Source organism: Grampus griseus (assembly GCF_964374135.1).
Source record: "Grampus griseus genome assembly, chromosome: 13".
Classification (NCBI taxonomy): Eukaryota; Metazoa; Chordata; class Mammalia; order Artiodactyla; family Delphinidae; genus Grampus; species Grampus griseus.
Genome location: NC_139007.1, coordinates 41,287,354 through 41,311,424, shown reverse-complemented (window position 1 = coordinate 41,311,424; position 24,071 = coordinate 41,287,354). Strand labels below are relative to the sequence as shown.

The 24,071-nt window shown below is 46.4% G+C and overlaps 1 protein-coding gene and 1 long non-coding RNA gene across 6 annotated transcripts in view; one reads left to right on the top strand and one right to left on the bottom strand.

The window, feature by feature from the left end:
• Window positions 1-3,899: 3,899 nt before the first annotated feature.
• LOC309831383 overlaps window positions 3,900-24,071 on the bottom strand; it is a 32,382-nt gene continuing 12,210 nt past the window's right edge. Inside the window, exons 2-3 of one of the 4 annotated variants that reach the window (XR_014297579.1) lie at window positions 11,235-17,768; window positions 3,900-6,923 (exon numbers count right to left, since the gene is read on the bottom strand). This is a non-coding gene — a long non-coding RNA (uncharacterized lncRNA). Of the gene's footprint in view, window positions 17,769-24,071 lie in introns of all 4 variants that reach the window. The other 3 variants (XR_014297580.1, XR_014297581.1, XR_014297578.1) reach the window with 3 other exon arrangements.
• TRAF3IP2 (TRAF3 interacting protein 2) overlaps window positions 9,982-24,071 on the top strand; it is a 41,099-nt gene continuing 27,009 nt past the window's right edge. For both annotated transcript variants that reach the window (XM_082668526.1, XM_082668525.1), the window contains exons 1-2: window positions 9,982-10,101; window positions 21,997-22,830. In XM_082668526.1, coding sequence (XP_082524652.1) covers window positions 22,005-22,830 — 826 coding nt within the window. In that variant the 5' untranslated portion in view covers window positions 9,982-10,101; window positions 21,997-22,004. The remainder of the gene's footprint in view (window positions 10,102-21,996; window positions 22,831-24,071) is intronic.

The following is a 24,071-nucleotide window of genomic DNA, read 5'->3' as shown; positions in this document are numbered from 1 at the left end:
ACGGGAGAGGCCATAACGGTGAGAGGCCCGTGTACTGCAAAAAAAAAAAAAAAAAAAAAGATTCTACTACTATGGCAGAAGAAGAGAGTGAATACCAGGGTTCACTCTGAGCCTCCGCTCAGACATCAACAACCCAAACTGAGTTGAGCTGCACCAAGCTTGGTCCAGTTCCCTGAGAGAGTGTCCTGGGGAAGGTGAAGAGCAAGTCAGCTTACCCTCCAGGAGCGCCGAGGTGAGCACTTAGAAGATGCTCACATCGTCACCATCTTCAGATAAGAGCAAGGTGCCCAGTGGGAAAAGACTATTTCCACAGAGAACAGAAAAGCCCAACAGGGACCTGAGGCTCTGCCCTCACTAATGAGAAGACCAACAGGCTCTCCTCTACGTCTAGACCCTGTGCCAAAGAGAAAGAGGGAGAAATGCCAAATGTTCAATAATTACCAAGGAGAGACAGAACTGAAGGAGACTGAATTACTCTCACTGGCAAGCATATGGTCCTTTCCCCACAAGTTAGTGGAATGGGAGCTCACTAGGAGAGGTAGAATAGCTATAGAAAAAAAAGGTTGTGGAGGGACTTCCCTGGCAGTCCAGTGGTTAAGACCCTGTGCCTCCACTGCAGGGGATGTGGGTTCGATCCCTGATCAGGGAACTAAGATCCTGCATGCCACCGCGTAGCGTGGCCCCCCAAAAAAAAGGGTTGTGGAGTTTTGGGGGTTTTGGTGTAATCTAAAAGTTAAAACTCTCTCTGTCTCTGTCTCTGTCTCTGTCTCTCTCTCTCTCTCTCTCTGTGACACACACACACACACACACACACACACACACACACACACACACGAGTAAAATTTACCAGCCTATTGTTTTTAAGATGAAGTTCTAAGAGCATGTTTCTTACAGGTAGAACCACCACTATCCCTGTTTATGCAACCTGCCAGCCAGGCAAAGCTGAAAGGGAAGATCTTTTAAATGAAAAGAATACATAATTTTTCTCCTGCCAGGAAGGTGTGAGCATCAAGGCAACAAGCTGAGCCAGTGAAGACAAGTCTGCTTGTAATACCTAAGCTTTCAGGTGGCCTGAGAGGTAAGGTGGTCACTCTGTTTCCAGAACAGAATGCAGAGCAGAGCAGGCAAAAGCCCTCAGGAGGTACGTGGTTGGGCCTTTGGTTTTTTTGTTTTTGTTTTTGTTTTTTGCGGTACGCGGGCCTCTCACTGTTGCGGCCTCTCCCGTTGTGGAGCACAGGCTCCGGACGCGCAGGCTCAGCGGCCATGGCTCACGGGCCCAGCCGCTCCGCGGCATGTGGGATCCTCCCGGACCGGGGCATGAACCCGTGTCCCCTGCATCGGCAAGCGGACCCTCAACCACTGCACCACCGGGGAAGCCCAGGCCTTTGGTTTTTGCTCAGCTGGATCCTCACATGTGTTTGGATTCTCTGATTTGCAGTAAATTCTCTAACATACAACACACCCTTATTTAATTGTTAGCATAAGAATGTCTTATTGCTGCATACGAATATTTTAATATCATCTACTATTTTGTTGAGTTTTGTTCCTTTACAGTATTGACTGATAACTGACTCTTGGTATACTAATTGAATTATGCATTTATTTGATAGTTATTATTATAATACTAGCTAATATTTATCGAGCACAATGCCAGACACTGCACAGAGGTCATTTTATCTAATCTTCCATAACAATCTCGGGGCTGCGGTACGCAGTTATGCAGTTGGTGCCCGGCTGAGAAGGCAAAATCAGCCCCGGTCCCCCACCCACCAAGCCCTGTGCTGGGGCAGAGGTCTCATGCCCCTGGAGGAAAGGAGATGTCTTCTTTACACAAAGGCAACAGCCAGAATCAGTGCATTGGGAGCCTTGATCACCAATGAAAGAGAGACCTTATGTCTCCCATTATCCAGATTAAGAATCCGAGGTACAAAGAGGTTAAGAACTTCCCTGAGGTCACATGGCTGGCAGGAGGTGGTCGAGAGACTAGTCCAGCAGCCAGACTTGCAGCCCAGGCTCTCAACCCGGATGCTGTTGGTGTAGTGTCTTCCCCACCACCGGGAATGCTCAGTCTTAGGTTGTGAGTGCCCAGAAGACAAGCATTTGTGTCCACATGAGTTACCTTGGGTTCTACGCAACACGCTACATCAGTGAGCAGATGAGATGCATTCTTGACACTAAAGGAATGATTGCTCAGCTCTTTGGGCAGAAATCTCCAGCTACTGCAGCCAGCTGCTTTAGACTGGAATTTCACGATGTAACAGGAAGAGAAGAGGCATTGAGAACTGTCAGGGAAACAACACCCTGAGGAAATCAACCCTCTAGATTCTGACAACAAACAAAAGTTTGGAGTCTGGAGGTCAGGCAGCCCAGTTTGCTCAGTGGGGAAAGCTTAACGAGAACTGTCCACCTACCTCCCTCGCACCCATACTTCACGTCTTTGTGGAGCCTTGAAAGATCAGTCTGTCCATAAAATATATCTGCCTTCTAACTTTGCACCCAAATTCCCCCCATTTAATGCATTTCTCTGGGTTATAGTTGTCCTACCTGCCACCAGCACCCTCCAGTTCCTTCCTGCTTGCTCCCTGATGCCTGAAATTCCTTGAACATGGAACAAAGGGTTTCATTTCACAGAGAGTGATGAAGCTTAAAATGCAAGCGCCCCTCAGAGAGGTAGCACAGTGATTTAAATTCACACCGTGTAGCTGAGGTATAAATGAGGGATCAGGTTTTTTGCTGAGAGGACCTTTAGATGAGGGAAAGGCAGAAGAGAGAATAAGGATACCAGAAAAACTGGTGCTGGAGAAAGGACAGTCTAGAGAGGGTAAAGGGCCCAGGAAGGAGGTGAATCTGTGTGGCCTCAGCATATGTCCGCACCCACCTTGAGCCCCCGGTGGGTACTGGGCAGCCCGGTGCAGGGGAGAGGCGTGGCTTTCTTAGGGAGTCAGCTCTGGTCTGAAACCCAGCTGTGCAGCCCTAACAAGCTGCCTGACTTCTGTGCACCTTAATTTCCTCACCTGTAAAACGAGGGAAATAAAACCCACCATGCAGCCCTGCTTTGGGGACTATTTTATTTTAATTGTGATGAAATAACATAAAATTTACCATCCTAACCACTTTTAAGTGTACACTTCAGTGGCATTAAGTAGATTCACATTGTTGTGTAACCAGCACCACTATTTATTTCCAGAACTCTTTTGATCTTGCAAAACTGAAACTCTATACCCATTAAGCAATAATTCTGCGTTCCTGCCTCTTCTCAGTCTTTGATAGCCACCATTCTACTTTGTCTCTATGAATTTGACTGCTCTAGGTGCCTCAGCTAAGTGGAATCATACAGTACTTGTCCTTTTATGACTGACTTATTTCACTTAGAATAATGTCCTCCAGGTTCATCCCTGTCATAGTACATGTCAGAATTTCCTTCCTTTTATAAGGCTGATTAATATTCCATTGTATGTGTATACCACATTTTGTTTATCCATCCATCCATCGATGGACACGTGGGTTGCCTCCTACCTTGGCTGTCGTGTATAATGCTACTATGAACATGGTGTACAGATTTCTCTTCAAGACTCTCTTTTCTTGAGGGTTTCTTTGAGACCCTCAGTTCTTCTGGGTATATACCCAGAAATGGAATTATTGGGTCCTATGGTAATTCTATTTTTAATTTTTTGAGAAATCGCCACACTATTTTTCACACAGGCTTCACCACTTCACATTCCACCAATGGTGCACGTGGATTCCAGTTTCTCCACATTCTCCCTGACACTTGTTATTTTCTCATTTTTAATAGTAACTATCCTAATTTGTTTTAATTGAAGTATAGTTGATTTTCAATATTGTGTTTCAGGTATACAGCAAAGTGATTTGGTTATGCATGTATATGTATACATATATTCTTTTTTTCTATTCTTTTCCATTATAGTTTATTGCAAGATATTCAGTATAGTTCCCTGTGCTATACAGTAAGTCCTTGTTGTTTATTTATTTTATATATGGTAGTGTGCATCCATTAATCCCATACTCCCAATTTATCCCTCCCCACCCTTCCCCTTCAGTAACCATAAGTCTTGTCTTGATGTCCATGAGTCTGTTTCTGTTTTGTAAATAAGTTCTTCTGTATCATATTTTAGATTCCACATATAAGTGATATCACATGATATTTGTCTTTGACTTATTCACTTAGTATGATAATCTCTAGGTCCATCCATGTTGTTGCAAATGGCATTAGTTTATTCTTTTTTATGGCTGAGTAATATTCCATTGTATATATGTACCACATCTTCTTTATCCATTCATCTGTTAATGGACACTTAGCTTGCTTCCATGTCTTGGCTATTGTAAGCACTGTTATGCTTACACTGTTATGCTTACAAGTGCTGTTATGAACATTGGGGTGCATGTATCTTTTCAAATTAGTTTTCATCTTTTCCAGATATATGCCCAGGAGTGAGATTGCTGGATCATATGGTAACTCTCCTTTTAGTTTTTGTTTATTTATTTATTTATTTATTTATGGCTACATTGGGTCTTTGTTGCTGCGCACAGGCTCTCTCTAGTTGCAGTGAGTGGGGGCTACTCTTCGTTGTTGTGCGTGGGCTTCTCATTGCGGTGGCTTCTCTTGTTGCGGAGCACGGGCTCTAGGTGCATGGGCTTCAGTAGTTGTGGCTCGTGGGCTCAGTAGTTGTGGCTCACAGGCTTTAGAGCACAGGCTCAGTAGTTGTGGCGCATGGGCTTAGTTGCTCTGCAGCATGTGGGATCTTCGTGAACTAGGGCTTGAACCTGTGTCCCCTGCATTGGCAGGTGGATCCTTAACCACTGCACCACCAGGGAAGTCCCTATTTTTAGTTTTTTTAAGGAACCTCCATACTGTTCTCCATAGTGACTGTACCAATTTACATTCCCACCAACAGTGTAGGAGGGTTCCCTTTTCTCCACACCCTCTCCAGCATTTATTATTTATAGACTTTTTTTTTTTTTTTTTTTTTTTGCGGGACGCGGGCCTCTCACTGTTGTGGCCTCTCCCGTTGAGGAGCACAGGCTCTGGACGTGCAGGCTCAGCGGCCATGGCTCATGGGCCTAGCCGCTCCACGGCATGTGGAATCTTCTCGGACCGGGGCACGAACCCGTGTCCCCTGCATCGGCAGGCGGACTCTCAACCACTGCGCCACCAGGTAAGCCTATTTATAGACTTTTTAAGGATGGCCATTCAGACCCATGTGAGGTGACACCTCATTGTAGTTTTGATTTGCATTTTTCTAATAATTAGCGATTTGAGCATCTTTTCATGTGCCTGTTGGCCATCTGTATGTCTCCTTTGGAGAAATGTTTATTTAGTTCTTCTGCCCTAACCATCCTAATTTTTAAATATAACCTGAATAAAGCTGCCCGTATACATGTCCAAAAGTCAAACAAATGAGTACAGAGAAGACTTGGAGAATAACATGGGATTATTTATCACAGACTTTCTTGAAGGGCAGAGGATCTCTCCTGCTCTCTCACTACTACACTGTGTCTCCTCCACCTCCTCTGTGGGGCTCGTGCTACTTTCTCATCATCCCTTTCCAAACGTTCCTCTCTCATCTGACTTGCCCTGCTGTGTTCAGCCTCCACAGGAAGTAGAATCTGGTCTCAATGTGCTTTTCCCTCTTGGAAAGCAGCTGTCTGGAATTCTGGTGAATAAAATTTTCCACTCCATTATACAGATAATGAAAATCACCTGACATATAGTAGATAATAAATGGTAGCTAATCTTCTGGTACCTATCTCACAGGGGTACTGTGAACAGTTAAGTGCGTAAATAAATGCACACGAAGTTCTTAGAACACTTAAGCGCTGAGGTTAGCTGTTATTATTGTACTGGTGGTAATGGGGAGCTCAGTCTGTTAGGATCTAATCCCTTTGTAGCAAGAGATGCTGCCAACAACTTTGGGTCCAGTTGACCACTCTGAGGAAAGTCACCTTGGAGCAGATAATCTTTGGCCTTTCCAGAACTTTAAAGTGTTCCCCTTTAAGTATGCAAATGTAAGGTGAGTAGACGCCATCGCCCTGGGGTAATGGAATGACAGAGCTTTTGTAGCTTGACAGAAGCTGCTGTTCCCAATATGCCCTTTGTAGGGGAAGGAGATGAATAAATCTGTACGGGGCTCAAGGAACCTCTTGAAAAGAAAAGGATTGAGAGGTAATCCTTTCCACGTGAGAGTTTGTGTTTCCAGGACCCCTTTGCTAGATTTGTGAGGTCCTGACTGAGTCAGCTGACAGAACAGGAAACAGTTCTAGCGGGCAACTCGCCTAGAAGGAGGGCCACCTGGACGGTGGGGCAGCATCCCGGGGCTCAGCGGGGGTGGGGGGGGGTGAGAAAGGTGGTGATGGGTTCTGGCTTCTGCCTGTGTCTGGCTGACCCTCTGGACTAGAAGCAGCCCACCAAAGCAGTGGAGAAGTAACCAGTGGCTCTACGGCTTTGTCTAGTGGCTAGTTTATTTCGAACCGCCTGTATCTCCACAGTTTTTGCTTCTGAAAGAGACACAAGAACATGTTGAGAATCTTACAGTTTGCGTGCCTAGCACCCAGTGCACGTCTGGAATAAGGCGAGGCTCACTAAAGGCTGTGGGACTGGAGTTAGCCAGAAGGGCAGGACCAGGCACTGGGAGCCTGGGCGTTTCTTCTCTTCCTGCCTAGGTTCCAGCAGTGACGCCAGAACTGAGTTATGGGGAGAGTTGGCCAACACCAGGGACCCTTTGGGTGAAGACCATCCTCCGGGAAATGCAGGACAGGAGTTTTCTTCTCTTCCTCGTGGTGTGTCATAGTTTCACTCTGCCATTTCAGCTCTTAGAATCATAGCATTTAAAAATGGAAACTCAAGGCTTGTCCAAGGAATGAATCTTTTCCTTTTTTCTTTTTTCCTTTCTTTCCATCTATTAAAGCTGTAGAATGACAAGTTCTGAGCATTAGGTCCAAACGGTTTTGTTTACAGAGGTGGGGAAAGCTGACCTTTATGGAATTATGCCTTTTGCAAGAATACTGAGCCACTCTAGAATCTGGCAAGCACAAATCCTCCCCTCCTAGACTTTTAACTAGAGGGAGAGGGCTGGCCCAGCTCTTGACTGCTCTATTATGCACACAGCAGCCTTCCCCATATGTAAACACTGCACTTTGGGAACCCGCACAGTCTCAGCCCCACCCTTTTATTGCCTACACCTTTCCCCACCCACATTAAGCGCTGTTGTCAAGAATTGTGCAAAGAAAACAAGTTATGTGGGCTCCATCCAAGCACATAAGGAAGGACAGACTACGGCAGGGCAACAAAGGAACGGGAGGAAACATCCCCACCTAGAAATGAGACAGTTCAGGAATCCTTCTCCACAGACTATCTGGCTGACCCTGGAGAGGTTACTCTAAGTCTTGAGCCTCAGATTCTTCAAAGGTAAAGTGGGAATGACAGTAGTAAGTGCATCTCACAGGACTGTTTGCAGGATTAAATGCACTAGCAAGTAGTATATGGTAGGTCCTCAGTGAAGAGTTCCTCTCCTGGGACTTCCCTGGTGGTCCAGGGGGTGAGACTGCATGCTCCCAATCCAGGGGGCCAGGGTTCGATCCCTGGTCGGGGAACTAGATCCTGCACGCACACCGCAACTGAAGATCCCGCGGGCCATGACTAAGACCCGGTGCAACCAAAATAAATGAATAAATAAATAAATAAGAAATATTTTTTTAAATAAGCGTTCGTCTCCTGTGATGCCAGCTAAAAGGGTGTGTGTATTAGCCTGAGAACACCAGGGGGTACTGCTGGGGACCGGAGGTGTTCATTTCCTAGGCTCTCTGACACTTTCCCTGTCATCCATATTTCACTGTAACTGCCTCAGGCATGTTCAGATGGAAGTTTCTTGTGTTCAGGACACCCTCTCTAAACAGTTTACATCCTCAGGCCGCTTTTCAGTGGGGCCCCAGCAAGGGCTCCTAGGTAGGAACCATTAACTCCTTCCCCCAAGTGCTGCCTTTCTGCTCGGGGTAAACTGAGATGGAAGGAAGGCCCAGCTACCAGCAATTAAAAGCAGCACTGCAACGCTTGGTATCTCCCCACAGAGCCCTTAGGCTCACATCTGGGGAAACAGTTGGTGGGAGAATTGGAAAAAAAGATTCCTCTTGTTCTTCCTGATGGGTTGTATTCCAAAGGCAGTACTTGACAGAAGCATCTTTCAGGCTTTTCCCAATCCATTTAAGGGCATTTAAGAGAAATGAAAAGTATCTTCACCCTGCCCTTTCTTTGATCTCCCTCTTTTTTCCTCCTCTTGTCATTCTTCTTGTCTTTTCTATTCTCATCTCCTAATACTGATAGCTTTTTCAAAGTATCCTGGTACCAACTGCTCCACATGCAAAAAAATGCTATTTTCCCCAAACTAAAAAAAGATTATTATAATAATAATTTTGAGGCAGAAAGCTCAAGGCCAAGATAATAAGTACAATTTTTAAATCTTTTTTTAAATGAATGAAGTACTACACACTTGTTGGAAAAGGAATCCAACATATGTATACTATACATACACATATGTACAGTATACATATTTTATATCAATACTATAAATAGGATAAAAGCCCTCTGTTCTGACCCATTCCCCTCAATCCTTTTCCCCAGAGGTGATCACCACTTAACAGTCTGGTATGCATTCTTCCAGACATTTCTGTCATTTTTGGTTGTTTAGCAGATATGTAGTACTTGCCAACTATGTTCTGGGCAGAGTGATAGGTGTTGGAACCAATGGTGAATAAACATAAATAAATATATATATATATATATATACACACACACACATGTATTTGTTATATCTATCGGCAAAAATGAGATTATGTTTCTCAGTGAATAATATCTCAGAGCCACTTTTCCTTGTATGTGGAAATAAATATATACATTAAATAAATATTTATGGTTTTTAACAGCTGTGTAGTATTCCACTGTAAGGATACACCAAAATGTATACACCCTGTATATGTCGTTTTAAAAACAAGCAGCATTCCCTCTGCTTGCAGAACATAGAGCAACCTGCTCCACATGGCTCACTTGAACAGAACCTGGTGGTCTGGATAGGGGCTCTCTGGGGCCCGTCCCCTGCTCGAGGGTAGAGGGGTGGCCAGCCGAGTGGGCTGACCCTCGGGACTCAGCAGGCAGGCAGAGCGTCCAGGAACACAGTGCGCCTGCCCAGCACCCAGCTGGCCAGTGGGTAACTGAGTTCACACCCAGGTCCCTCTGACTCCAGAGCTGCAGCCAACACAGCTCCCATTACAGTCTGCCGTCCTGGTCATCCTGTTTCTAGCATCTCCTTTGGCAATAAACTCTGTAGGCACTGATTAAGCAAGGAGAAGGAAAGGCAAGGAAATAAACTTGAGTACGTGAAAAATGCAGCCAGAGGAGGGCTGTGTGTGTGTGTCAGGGGCGGGGGGTGGTTCTCAAAACTAGTCACTTTTCCATGCGTGTGGATGGGGCAGGGTGTGTGCGGGGGCGTGTGTGCGTGTGTGTGTGCACGTTTGTGTGTGTAGGGGGATGGACAGTGAGTCCTCCCTTTGTGATTAAGAGCAGCAAATGCAGTTAGAGACAGTAAGAAGTTTCTGCTTCATACTCCTCCCCACGATCTGCCCCCAGTTTCCTCCTCTGGAGCTGCTAATGAATAACTGATCTTAACACCCAAGTTCAATCCCCTCCCCAGGCACCGTCTCAGGCCAGGGTACCAGGACGACGACAACGCTGAGGTCCAGGGCAGTGGGAACATTCCTCAGCAGTTACTTAGCTGGGTGGTTAAAAAAGAAAAATGCAGCCTAATTGGCCAGTGGCCTTTTCTAGTGAATGAAGGAGGTTTCTGTTTTAAGAAATAAAGTGACTCCTCAGCGGCTGTTGATTCACTGCCCACAGGGAGATTTTTGAGCCAAGGCTTCCTAGCCTCGGTAGAAATTTGCATACAACTTCCACTTCCTGCTTCGGAGCCTGTTCCGGCTTTACCTGGGCCGGGAGAGGGTGGAGGGAGGCCCGGAGCGACCCAAGGTGGAGTGACCCAAGAAGGAGAGAGCGCGATCACCCCGTGGCCCGGTCTGTTTGTCCGTGGTGGCTCTAAGGTAAGTTGTTCAGAGTTGTCACCTGCCGCGCCTTACTTCTTTTTGACCTGTTTCCCAAAACAGTTTTCTCCTTTACTGAAATGTGCTGCCTTACTTTCCTCCACCCGGCTCTCCCCACCTTTCGTTTGTTTGTGTACAGAGAGACCAGCTTGGGCTGGGAAAATGTCAGCTACGTTTCTGCTGTGAGAAAATGCTGGTGGTTTAGTATTTCAGACGGGCGAGCGAAGATTAACTCTTTGAGGAGTGGAGACACACACACACGCCTGTGTTTGAGTACTTAGTGTCCCCACAAGTTTCGATTAAGAAGACAAGCCCCATTCTCCAGGGAGGGAGCCGGGGATGGCACAGATTAAGGAATTGGCTTCCAGCCTCAGACACGTCAGTGGCAGAGTTGGAGGGAGAACTCCCAAGTTCTCTTGATCCCTTTTTCACTCGGGGGAAGAAAAATCAACACCACGTTCTTGGGCCAGGAAGTTCATCTCCGCTCTGTGCTGGCTGTGGCGCCCTGTCCGCTCCTCTCCCACAGCCCTCCACCCTCCCAAATGGCCCAGACATCTGCTGGCACGGACAGTAGGCCTGAGCCTTTAGGGAAAAGCAGGGCAGAAGTGCTATTATTTGATCTTAGAAGCTAATCGAGCGTCCTATGACTTTCAAGTTCAAGATGATTTCTTAGCATAGGGGGATATTTTTTGATGAACGGGGGAAAAAAGAGACCAAATAAATAATAAAAGCAGAGGACAAGAAACTTGGTTTCAAGTTCTCACTCCACTCCTTGCTGGCTCTGTGACTTATGCAATTTACTTTGGTTTCCCTAGGCCTGGATTTCTTCATCAATAAAATGTGTGTGGGGTGGTGAGCTAACAAGATTATGTCGAAATTCTAACGAAATAAGGCTGGGGTGATGGGAATCCCAGAGGGGTAGCCATAATGGGTGGTCTTAGAAGAGTGCGTTTTGTTTACTAATTACTCAAATACATTCTTCTCACCTCTTGCTACTAAGAGATAGTTAGTCCCTGGAGGAAAAGGACTCCTTTCTTAATCCTTCTCTACCCTCTAGTACTCAGTATACTATCAAGCACCTTGTAGGCACTCGGGTTTCTTCCATATAAGCTGCTCTGATTTGTTTCACTTACCTGCTCTCGAGGCAAAAGGTGAAGCCATAGCCTGGGTAAGAGGCTGAGAGCAGCGGCGGTGTGGTGTGCTGGGCTGCCACGTGGCTCTGCAGGAGGCTGCCTGGAATTTAGGTGTTATTCTTGGCTCTAGTTAAATAGGAGAAAGCAGGGTGTTTCTTGAATTAATTTATGTCCCATTTGGGTTACCCAGGAAGAACCAGTCCGTGCACTTGCCCACAGAGTCAGGGCAGGCCCGAGAGCTGGCAGACGAGCCTGGCTCCAGAAGGCTACGTTACTGACTTAGCAGGAGCTGGAAACCACTCCTTGGCTAGACCAGTCACTGTGTGTGGGGCCTTTAATGGGGGGTGAAGGGAAGCTGTGAAGCACGTCTAGATACCACGTAAGGGTGATGACTAGGATCAGACGCGTTATTTGATGACCGACACACAGAATCCTTAAGCTTTTCAAAAAAAATCCTTATTGTTTCTTTTGAGCTGTTATTCTCCCTCCATACAGTTCAAACAGGCCCTGACTGTGTGGGATGGACTGACTCACGGCTTTCGGTATTGCTCAGCTGTTTCTGTGGAATATCAAGGCCCTGGTATGGCCCCTGTCATGTTTTTATATGGCTCTCTCTATCACCCTGGGTTGGGAGGACAGGAATTTCAAGATGTTTCACCTGTGATGAGTTACTGATTTTTTTTTCTTTTCAAATAACATGCACCACTATCTGAAATCAGGCTGTTATTTGCTGCCAGCCTAGCTTTGATCCAGAAAGGCCACCCACAGTCATTCCTCATCTGGTGTCATTTGTGATGAGGTGGCACTTGACAGAAGCCCCTGCTCTGCTCCGTGCCTGGGGTGGGCTGACTAGGAGTGAAAGCATGTTGGGGAGCAGACTTTTAACTCGGGGGTACTCACTTTGGGAGGGTGCAAAGATGGAAAATATGTAAGCCTGCTTCTCTCAAGATTAAGGTGTTAGTGATTTTCAAATGCTCTGAAAATAAGAGAAGAAGGCAGTCATAGTTGCACGAATTCAGAATCATAGTTGCAGGCACTCAGAAAGATCGATTAGGCGGGTGGTTTGTGTAAATTAAATCTACGTTTAGAAGAATCGAAATCTCGGAAATATCCTGAATTCTAATCATTTTTCTGCTACAGGAAAATTTAGATTAGCCTTTCAAAACACATATGCATTGCGGGCAACTGCTGCAGGGAAAACAAAAAAGAGCACAGACGAGCCATATTAAACTTTAAGTTCCTTTCAGATCCAACGAAATGACCCCTAATGTTTGATCACAGTTCCTTATCAAAACAACCCTGCAGGCCTTCCGTGAGAAAGCATCTGAGGATTAGAATCAAGAAGCTCTCCCTTTGGGCCTCTCCTGTTTCTCCTAGTGCATTGTCACCGAGATATTTTTAGTTCCTGAAACCCAGGCTGTCCTTCTCCCTCGGACATTTGACATTCTTTGCGTCTCTTGCCCAGCAGGCCTCCTACTCGCCCACATGTGCTTCGATGCCTGAGTGTTAAGCTCACCCTGTGCCTCTGTGTGTGTGTGTGTGTGTGTGTGTGTGTGCATGTGTACAGATGTGTACACAAACCTTCCTGGGGACCAGAAGTTGTAAATTGGCTGAGGGAGGAAGGTGGGCTTTCATCCCCTCGTGATTCGCAGAGCTGAGCCAGTTTGGCGTGGTTCCCTGGTAAAGCAGCTGAGATCAAGCTATTCAGGACTGACTGGAGCCCCCGGCCTGCTTGACCCCCTTCTTTCATCCTGAAGACGCAGGCTGGCTGGGGTCTGGGCAGCTCCCTGAGCGCTAATGGAAACCTGGCCCTTCCCCACCTCACTGTTTTCCTGCGCTCATGGTTCCAGTGTTTTTCCTCCTTCCTCTCCCAGGCGGGGTCCCAGGTCTCCCTCCCACCTCCGATTTCCCTTCCTCCTCCTCTGTGCTGTCTGCCCAGATTCTTCCCAGTTCAGCAGCTTACCTGTAACACTTTTGCCTTTTGCCTGCATTCATTCTTTCCCTTCCCTTCCAACTGTAATACGTAAAAATCACAGTTTAAGCAAGCCTCTCTCCTCCACCAATAAAGGACGAGTTTTTTAAACTTTTCCTTCAAGGTTTCCCACTCTCGTTGCTTCTCTTCCATTTTCCTTTCTTCCTTTCTATCCCTTCTCCTCCCTCTGCCGATTTTTTTTCCTTTCTGCCCCTTCTTTTCCTCACTCTGGGGTCTGGACTGAATTAAGAATCACGAACGTGTGTTTAGAGAAACCTTATCTGAAACAAAACAAACAAACAAGAGAACCCATGGGCTTGTTTGAGGTTGTTCTCTAAACGGTTTTTACCAGCTTCCAGCGTGGTGGAGTCAGTCCTTTCCCATTAGCCCCGTCATTGAGTTGAGCAGCTCAGAGGAGTTGCAGAGCAAACTTCCGCACATCAGGTCGGGTCACACTGCACCGCCTTCAGCCTGCTGTGAGCTGTACTGTGCAGGGTATGAACAAGGGCCAGTAAATGTTCCCTTGTCTCCAGGGCTCACCACTGCTTCCAATCCTCTGGCAAACCAAATGGAAGAACTTCTCTGTCTGGGAAATTCTGCAAGTAAACTTGGAAATATTTCCTCACTGGAATTTGAACCTGAGCCACACAGTTCACTCAAAACCAACTTCCACTAAGCAAACCAATGTTGGGAGAGTTTGCATGCGTTGGGGCAGTAAACAAAGAACATTAATGAGTTTAAAGATTTTTTTTAAATCCCAAATTTTTGGACAGTTATGAAAAAAATTACTCCCTGGAGAATGAAGTAAGACCTTGAGAATCTGTGACTGCAAGGATCTGGTCCAAAGTGCATCTGAGGATCTTCCTAGCTGTAAATTTATATATTTATTAATATGTCCACCTGAAATATTCATGCTGTGTGTCTCTAGGACCCTTCAACCCTATTGTTGACCCAAAGAATGCTTTTTTAAAAAAATCCAAGCAGTTGGTAACAGCAAGCCTTGATCATTTAGGAGCTGGTAATGTGGTTTATTAATTACTCAGGCTGCTCACTCCTGCCCTTCCTCTGTTTCTTGCTCTGCTATTTGTCTTCTTCCAGGGACATAACACCTTCATTAAATCCCATCCATCCTTGCCTCAGAGGCGTCCCCTGGAAGATATCCCCTCTCTAGATGCATCGCCAGTTATCCTCACCCTTTGTTTGTGCTCTGTCAACAAGTTTTCAATTTACTTTGAGTTCAGTTTATGATTAAAATTTAATGAGATCCAATCAAGTGCTTTTCTCAAATCAAGATGCCTCTGCAGTCTCATGCACATCCTCTATTGTTGTGGCATGAAGGAAAGCCATCACAGGTTTCCAGCCTGGCCATTCTTCATAAAACACAGGTGGCATGTATCCACGCCTCCTTAGCTTCAGGGTGAATGGTTCTGAAACCTATCTATTCCAGGAGCTTCTAGGGTTTACTCAGCTCCTGCCATCCCCTTTCTCCCCTCCCCCACATCGCTGTACAAGTCAGTGCCCCCAGCTGACAATCAGGTGGGTTCAGTGCCCAGGCTCTGGTGCTGAACTGCTTGGATTTGAACACTAGCTAGGCTACTTACTGGCCCTGCGGCGTTGGGAAAGTTACTTACCCTCCCTGTGTTCAGTTTTCCCATTCCTAAAACGGGGCTGACGACAGTACCTACAAATAGGGTGGCTGAGAGGATAAGTTAATACATGTAAAAAACTTGGAACAGTATTTGACACATAGTAAACATTTAACAAATATTAACAATTATTGTTAACAAAGGGTAAGGTTTCTTAAGTATATCCATTTCATTAGGTTTATATTGATTTATCAGCATAAACTATATCAGAGCTTGATAAACTACAACTGTCAAGCCAAAGGTGGCCTATGGTCTGTTTCTGTACCTGCCTATTGCTAAGAATTTATATTTTTAAAGGGTTGTTTAAGAACAAACAAACTAACTGAAAAGCAGGGTATGAGACAGAGACGGTATGTGGTCCACAAATGTGAACTATTTACTATCCGGTTCTTTACAGAAAAGGTTTGCCAGTGCCTGATCTATGTGGTTTAATGGAAAGAGGTAGGAGATCTATAGGCTAGAATTGGCGGTGACTTTGGAGAAGCTATTTAATGTGCCCACAGCTCTGTACAATAGGAATGGTGAAGTGAAACCACGTACCTCACCTGGGACCCAGCTGTTTTAAGGACCAGATGAGATGACATATCGAATCTGCCAGAAATACACATGTTGGTTAAAAAGATATGGTCTCCATACATTAGGTTCATATAATAGGTTTAGCGTCCAGGTATAAAACAAGTGAACATTGTTTAGAAAACAGTTCTAAAGCCAAATCACTTGTTGTTGTAAAAATAACAAAATAGCCATTGTTTTGGGAGAGCTTGATATGGGCCAGGCCCTACAGTCAGCACTTTATTTACACCTTCTTCTTTTACCCTCCTATGGGGCAAATGCTGTCATTTTCCCCACTTTACAGATGAGAAAAATGAGGCCCAGAGAAGTTAAGTAATTTTCTCAAGGTCACACGTCTAATCGTGCAGCTAGCAGAGAAAGAATTTAATCATGGGGAGATTGAATCTAGAGCCTGTGCATTTAAGTCCTGCATATTTTCCACATCCTAGAATATGTATTTATTCAGGGTAAGCCCGTCTGGATGGCAGAAGCCACAGTTAACTGTGAACATGGACATCATATCTGTGAATATGTGCCCTGAGAGAGACTTGTGCCCTATGCACACCAGGATGGGGTCTAAGAGATCTGCAGAAAGCGAGACGGGCGTGGTGGGAGGAAAAGAAGCTTTGGGATGAGCGATGAGATAAGAAAGGTAGTGCTGCGAAGACTGATAGGCTCTGTTTCGAGAAACTAATAATTTAAGGCAGAATGTGCTGGAGGAGAGAAAGGTTGCTGGGAACGGACATGAGCAAAGACTTGGAGGCAGCAAAAGAGAGAGAAAGAGAATGAATGGGAAATTCTGTGAATGGGACACCAGGGAGCATTGTCACAGGGGATGTCAAAACTACTGATGTCTGGATAAGGTCTTATCTGCAAAGCCAGGCTACGCGGGAAGGGTAGGGGGCAGAAAGGAAGCGAGAGAGGCTGGGACAGAAAAACTGACAGATTTGAAGAAAGATGCTGGTCAGAATCTAGGAGCTGGAACCACAGCTCACAGTCCAAAGGGCAGTGAGATTCCAGAGAAAGAAAACTGCTGTCTCTTGGGTCAGATCAGAGTAAGAACCAGGCTCACACACACCACGGTTTCACCTGGTTGTGTGGCCCTGGGACTAGCCCTCCATTCCTAGCTTGCGCCACCCCAGTCCCACCCACTCCTACCGTGGACAAATGTCCCCATCCTCTGCTGAACAGTCTTTTGTATTTTATGGGACGGTTCACTCTCTCCTGGGTGGTCTCAGCAGTGCCTCGCTCACATTGATTCTTAATCTTTGTGAACATCAGACTCACTGGGGGAGCTTCTCCTTTTCCTTTTTTATCTTTTAAGTAGATATACAGGCACTTGGTACAAAACTTAAAAGGTAAAAAATGCTCTGAAAAGCAAGTCCCTCTCCTGCCCCTGTTCCCAGTCACCCAGTTCCCTTCCCAGAGGCATCCTCTGTTCCAGCTTTCGGCTGTGATGGTGTGGGCATATGCAATCTCAGATCGTACAAAGGGTAGTGTACTCTACACACGGTTCTGCTCTTTCCTTTTTTAACTTCACAGTAAATCTTGGAGATGGTTCCACATCAGTTCACACAGCCCTTCCTCAGTCTTTTCAAAAAGATGCAGAGTGTTCATTGTAAGGCTGGACCGTAGTTTGAAAAAGCAGAACACTTTTGGACGCGTGGGTTGTTTGTAGTCTTTGCTGTTACAAACATTGCTGCATTGCCTATCCTCGTAGCCTCTTCGTTTTAAATAATATGTGCATATCTCTGTAGAGGAAATTCTTGGAAATGAAATTACTAGGTCAAAGGACATAAGATCTTAAAATTCTGATAGTTATGGCCAAATTGTACAGATTACACTCCCCTTGGCAAAATATGAGAGAACCTATTTACCTGTGAGACTTAAACAGCAAAAAAAAGGGAGCCCTGGCCCCTCCTCAGAATCTCTAGGTGTGAGGCCTGGACATCTGTATTGTGAGCCTCAGAAAGCGCTTCTGAAGCAGAAACTCTCCTGTGGTCCCTGGCCAGCCAGCCTCTCCCTTCCCCCAGGGGTTTGAAGCGATGAGCTAGACACGGCTGTCGTGCTCCAGCCTCTCCCCGGCTTCCGGCTTGGAACACTCTTCCCTTCATAGCTGCATGGCTTGATTCCTTCCAGCTTCATCCTGATAAGCTGAGACTGTCTAGAGCACCGCCAGCCCTGGGGCTCACCAGGGCCTGGCTGGCAGGTCTTCTGTCCCCCTCAGGGGTCATAGACTTCTCCTCTAGGTCATGGCTAGAAAACAGGGCTTTTCCACTTAAATCCAATTGCCACCCGCTGTTAAGGATGGGAGCACAGGCTGTGCCAGGGTTACAACTGCCTGGACATCATATAGAGAAGGGTCTGGAATAAAACAGGGAAATTAGAAATGGTTAGGAGCGATGAGATACTGAGTTAATTTTTTTCAACGTGCATTATTATTTTTTTTACAATATTGACATTAAAGACCAAAAAGTAGGGCTTCCCTGGTGGCACAGTGGCTGAGAGTCCGCCTGCCGATGCAGGGGACACGGGTTCATGCCCTGGTCCGGGAAGATCCCACATGCCGTGGAGTGGCTGGGCCCGTGAGCCATGGCTGCTGAGCCTGCGCATCTGGAGCCTGTGCTCCGCAACAGGAGAGGCCACAACAGTGAGAGGCCCGTGTACCGCAAAAAAAAAAAAAAAGACCAAAAAGTAAAACTGTCATTTCCGACCCAAGCCACTGATCTGCCCAAGGCCCTCTGATGTGGCATCAGTGTGCAGTTTTTCTCTGTGACACCCTCAGGAGGGTGGCAGGGTTTTTCTGTCAGTTCTGGCCGGGGTCTAGGGCTGGAGGGGCCCTCGTGGTGACTGCAGGCCTGCCCCACCCTCTGCTGTTCTTCGGGAAGCTCTGAGGATGCAGGAGGAGACCAGCCGCTTTCCTGTGTGAAGCAGAACAGATGTCCCAGCACACTGGGTGGTGGACTCACTGTTATTCTGCCAGTGAGGGTTCAGGTCAACCGTGCCGTGGGGGGTTGGGACCTCTTCAGGCATGGCCCAGGCCCGCCTCGGGGCCTGACACTTAGTGGAACTTAATACATATTTGAGAGGAAGAGAGGAAGAGGGAAGGGTATAATTTCTAGAACTCTGAAATCCTCCCTGCCACCTTTCATGAGCCTGAGATCCTCACTGTCAGGGATCCTTCCAGCTACATGGATCTGTCTCCTCTCTGAAACAGGCATCAATCATTCATTCATTCAACAAATATTTATTGAGCACCTACTATGTACCAGGTATAGTTCTAGATGCTGGGTATACAGCTGTGAACAGAAGAGTCAAAAATCATGCCCTCATGAAATTTACATTCTGGGGAAGCGGGGAGACAATAAACAAGGAATGTACTAGATATTTGTATTTATAACATACATTTTATAGTATATATAGTGGTGATAACTGCTACAGAGAATGATAAAGCAGGGAAGGGAGACAGAGAATGCAAGAAGCATGTAAAAATTTTAGAGGGTGACCAGGGAGCCCTCACTGAGAAAGCAAGAGCTGAGTAAAGACCTAAAAAAGAAAGGAATCAAGCCATGCAGATATGTAGGGGAAGAGTGTTCCAAGAAGAAGGCACAGCAAGTGCAAAGGCCCTGAGGTAGGGCCTTTGATTTCCTGTATTAGTTGTCTTCCTTGAGCTGGATCACAAGCAAGTTGAAGGTAGGAATAATGTTTTATGTCTTAAGAAATAATTTTGTTTACCTTTCACAATATACCCTCTTGTACCTTTTGAGTTTTGTGTCACTTGTAGGTATTACCATTTGTAAAAAAATTTTAACTGAGCTTATGCCTCAGAAGAGGGGATACACAGCACAGAGTTGGACACATAGTAAGGCTCAGTAATCATTTGCTGTTTGAATATTTGTACAAATTTGAAACATCAGAGTTCATTTTGTTTTTTAAAGATTACTAATCCCATAGCTTTCCTGAAAGGTTGTTCACTGCCATGCCGGGTTTATTCACTATCATCCGAGGAACCGTCTGTTCATTTTCAGACCAATTTCAACGCTAGAATTCCCACCCTAGGATGGACCTCAGATTCCCAGTCACTGACCGCACTCTGGAGATGACCACATTTGTCACCCTTTTTATTAGCTTCCTCTAAGTCCTTGAAGGTTCCTCAGCTAGAAGAGAATTTGCAACTTTTTAAATATAATTTAAGTTTTTTAGGGAAGCACTTCTAAGGTATTCACATTTGAAGACCCAGGGAGAATATAAACAATTGTACCTGAAGTGTGGAAAATGAATATGAATTGCATACCAAGAAACAGCTAACAGCATTTAGTTCTCTTGCTGGCTGGCTCACTGGCTGCCACTCTTACCCTGACCCCCCGCCCCGATCCCCCCCCCCCCCCCGCATTCAGCTGTGGGCCCACAGATGCTTGCAGGAGATTATGCAACACTCAGCCAGCCCTTTGGAAAATACTTCTGTTTCCTGACCGGCTGAAGAGCATGTTGTATGGCATATCCAATTTCATAGCTATAGAAAAATTGTAAGAAAGAAGGGAAAACAACGGTGAACATTTTAAACTACTCAGTAGTTGAAATATGTGTGTTTTGGGTAGGTCTCATCAATTGAAATCAGTTGAAATTTGTGTGTTTTTACAGGGTCTAAGCAATTTAGGTGATGAGGTCTATCCTCTGCAGAGTCAAGGGGCAGGAAGTACACCCAGCCTAGACAGCAGCCTAGAAAAGAGCCAGCCCGGGGCAGGGGACACCAAGGCAAGGAGGGAGGGCCCGCAGGGACTTGGAGCCTGAGGGAATTTTCTGTTGTGCCAGGAAATGGTACAAAGGTTGTTTGCAGCAGATGGGTAAGTCTGATACCAAGTGAGAGTCAGAGAAGTGTTAGAGGGCATTCATTTGGCAGGGAGTGCAGGGCAGATTGAGGTCTCTTTCTATAGGCCAGGAAGATAAATTTGGTGGGAAACTACTGATCCCACTTCTGCTCTTTGCGGCAGCATTTTTTTTTTTTTTTTTTTTTTTTGCGGTACGCGGACCTCTCACTGTTGTGGCCTCTCCCGTTGCGGAGCACAGGCTCCGGACACACAGGCTCAGCAGCCATGGCTCACGGGCCCAGCCGCTCCGCGGCATGTGGGATCTTCCTGGACCGGGGCACGAACCCGCATCCCCTGCATCGGCAGGCGGACCCTCAACCACTGCACCACCAGGGAAGCCCTGGGGCAGCATTTTAAAATGTGTGCTGTCTTCTTGCCATTGGGTTGGGTACTGGGCACAAGAGAAGGGGAATTCATAATTTTCCAATTTGTCTTAGCACAATAACTGATGGGCATCGTGCCTTTGGGCACAGTAAGCCCTCAGTGAGTGTTCGTGGTTGAAATTCTACAGGGATAAAATAGGAATTTAAAAATCCACACACCCCCGCCCCGCACCACCCCTTCTCCCTGTATGGCACTTGAGGTGTGCTATGTACGAGGCCTGCACGGAACAGGCAGCCAGGATTTTTCTTTTCATTTCCTCGCTCCCACTCTCCCTGCTCTGGAGCCTTCTGCAGGCCTCCCGTCATCACCCTGTGACATCTTTTTCTGTGACCTGCCTCCTTGCTTCCCCTGGAGGCTAAGCATCGTGGGACATCATCTCAACCAATCTTCTGATAAGGGGAGGCGAATTTTCTTTCTCATTCTGTCATGTTGATTGAGAGTTCTGTTTTTATAGGTAAAACCAATATTACCTGGACTGTGGGCTGACTGCTCTGTGGGCTAAAGGCTAGTTGAGCGAGCCTTGTCCGTGCAGCTACTACATCACAGGCCAGATGGTCATGCAGGCATCGTGCAAGAGGGAATTAAGCCCTCCAAATGACCTATAGTTGTAAGTGGAAAATGTCACTATGACCTTTTTTCCAGTGCTTTTGAAACTCAGGCTTTAAAAATCTTTTTCTTAAATTGGGCAATAGTCACAGGGGGCAAAAGTTTAAAACTTCAGAAGGTAAAAACTCTCCCCCTCCCCCCCTCAGCTTAGCTCCATTCTCAAAGGCAACCAGTGCACCAATGTCTTGTGTGTCCTCCATCCACGTTTTATACGTGTGTAAGCAGTTGTGCTCACACACACACACACTCCCCTCTCTTTATTTTTTCACACCAAATAGCAGCATCGTATACACATTGGTCTGCACCTTGCTTTTCTTTAATCACTTAACAGTATATTTTAGAGATCATTCCACATTCGTTACCGAGATTTCTTTCATCATGGATTCCAAATACAGATGAAATAACCCACATTCCGATTATTTCTCCTTCCTCACAACTTGGCTGTTGATTTTCACCCGTGTCTTTCCCTTGCTGGTGTATGACTTCTACCACATAAGGGTCCAGTCACATTCTTTGAATCGCCTTCCAGATAAAAATATCTTAATAAGCCTTAGTGCCTTTGCCTGGAGGATAAGTGAACAATTTTTACGTGATCAGGGCTCTGCCAGTGCATTGGTGTCACTCTACTGTTAATTTAAACCACATCTTGAATGAGGTCCCTTAAGGTCCTAAAGCGGGGGACTCCAAGAAATGATCTGACTTCTGACGCTGTGGCATGTTTTCTCTTGTTCCAGAAACTAGGATGATCCGAAGCATTCCTGTGGAGGTTGATGAATCAGAACCATACCCAAGTCAGTTGCTGAAACCTCTCTCAGAATATTCCCTGGAAGAAGAATCCGAGCTCCCTGCTCCAGATACAAGGGACATGGCCCCCAACAGCTTGTCTGCACCTCAGACCCTTCACTCTTCCTCAGGAGACTTTTCTCACGCTCACCCAACCCTGAAGCTTTCAAACCGGCAGCCTGTGTCCCAGCAGGTCACCTGCCTGCGCACTAAAGTCCTGGCAGAGAGTGAAGACAGCTTCTGGAGGAGACACCCAGACCCCGGCAAAGATTTTCCCTTGGGCTGCTCTGCAGCCAGCGAGCCTGAGGCTGAGTCTGTGGTTGGAGCCCTCACCCCGGAGCATCAGTTTTCACTTATGGAAAAACGTAATCAGTGGCTGGGATCTCAGCTTTCAGCAGCTTCTCCTGACACTGGCCATGACTCAGACAAATCAGACCAAAGTTTACCTAATGCCTCAGCAGACCCCCCGGGCAGTAGCCAAGAGATGGTGCCACGGGCCCGGATCCACAGGAACCGAGCGGCCCCAGACCTGCGTACGATCGACACGGGCTATGATTCACAGCCCCAGGACGTCCTGGGCATCAGGCAACTGGAAAGGCCCCTGCCCCTCACCTCCGTGTGTTACCCCCAGGACCTCCCCAGGCCTCTCAGATCCAGGGAGTTCCATCAGCTTGAACCTCAGAGATACCCAGCATGTGCACAGATGCTGCCTCCCAACCCTTCCCCACAGGCTCAGTGGAACTATCGCTACTATTGTCCTGGAGGCCCCGATCACCTGGTGCCATGTAAGTGAGCTTTACCTCCTCTGGACATTCTGGGCTGGGTAACCGAGTAAATGGGAATCTCACGTCAATGTCTTGCATCGTTAGACCAGCACAGACAGATCAGAGGGCAGGGAGGACATTTTGCTTCCTATGGGGCCTTCCGCATGTGATTGGATTTGCAAGGGGCTTTAGAATAATGCTTTATCTTGGCCCAAAGCCCGTTCCGCTTGGAACCTGCTTCTCTAGGAAACTTTAAGTATAAAACAGATTCCTCTCTAGGGTAGTTTTAAGTGAAACTTGCTGAGAGGCAGGGAGACGACTCAAATAACTTCTAGAAAACTTGTTTGTTATCCAAATTCTTGGGCATCTGGGTTTTTCCCTTTACATGCTTCTTCTCCACCTTAGATTTTTCAGAGAAAGGGGCCTTCTGTCAAAAAAATCAGAAGGTGCCCAGAATGTCATTGAGACTGAATTCATGCATGACATGAAGATCCAGTTGCTCCTGTGATTACATTGCTAAAAGGCCTTTGGAGGTTGAACCATCAACATCTACCCTACCATCTAGCCACACTTGAGGACTGGCAGTCCCCCTAACTTGTCGAGCTGTTTCACATCCCCCTGCATTTGCCCACATTCTTCTCTCTACCCAAGATGTTTTTCCCCTTCGTGTACATTTGAACCAGTTCTATACCTTTATTCTTTAACTGCTTTTTTGAGATCTAATTTATACACTATGAAGTTCACCCTGCCCCCATTTAGGTGTACAATTCAATTTAGAGTTATACAACCATCACTATATACCTCTTTTAAGACTTAGCTCAAGTGTCCCTCTGGCAGTCTCCCCAGATCAGTCCCTCCTTTGGGCTCTCTGTTTCCTTATGCTCTGCCTGTTGGGGTACCTAATGCCAGTATGGCATTTACTTATGGACTTGTTTACTTCTCCTTCCAGACTGTAAGTTTTTGCACATTCAGCAAAGGTGTATTTTCTTTTTTTTTTTTTTTTTGCGGTACGTGGGCCTCTCACTGTTGCGGCCTCTCCCTTTGCGGACCACAGGCTCCAGACGCGCAGGCTCAGTGGCCATGGCTCACGGGCCTAGCTGCTCCGCAGCACGTGGGATCTTCCCAGACCGGGACACGAACCCATGTCCCCTGCATTGGCAGGCGGACTCTCAACAACTGCACCACCAGGGAAGCCCAAAAGGTGTATTTTCAATCCATAATTCTCCAGTATTTAGCACAGTGACCAGCATATACTAGATTCT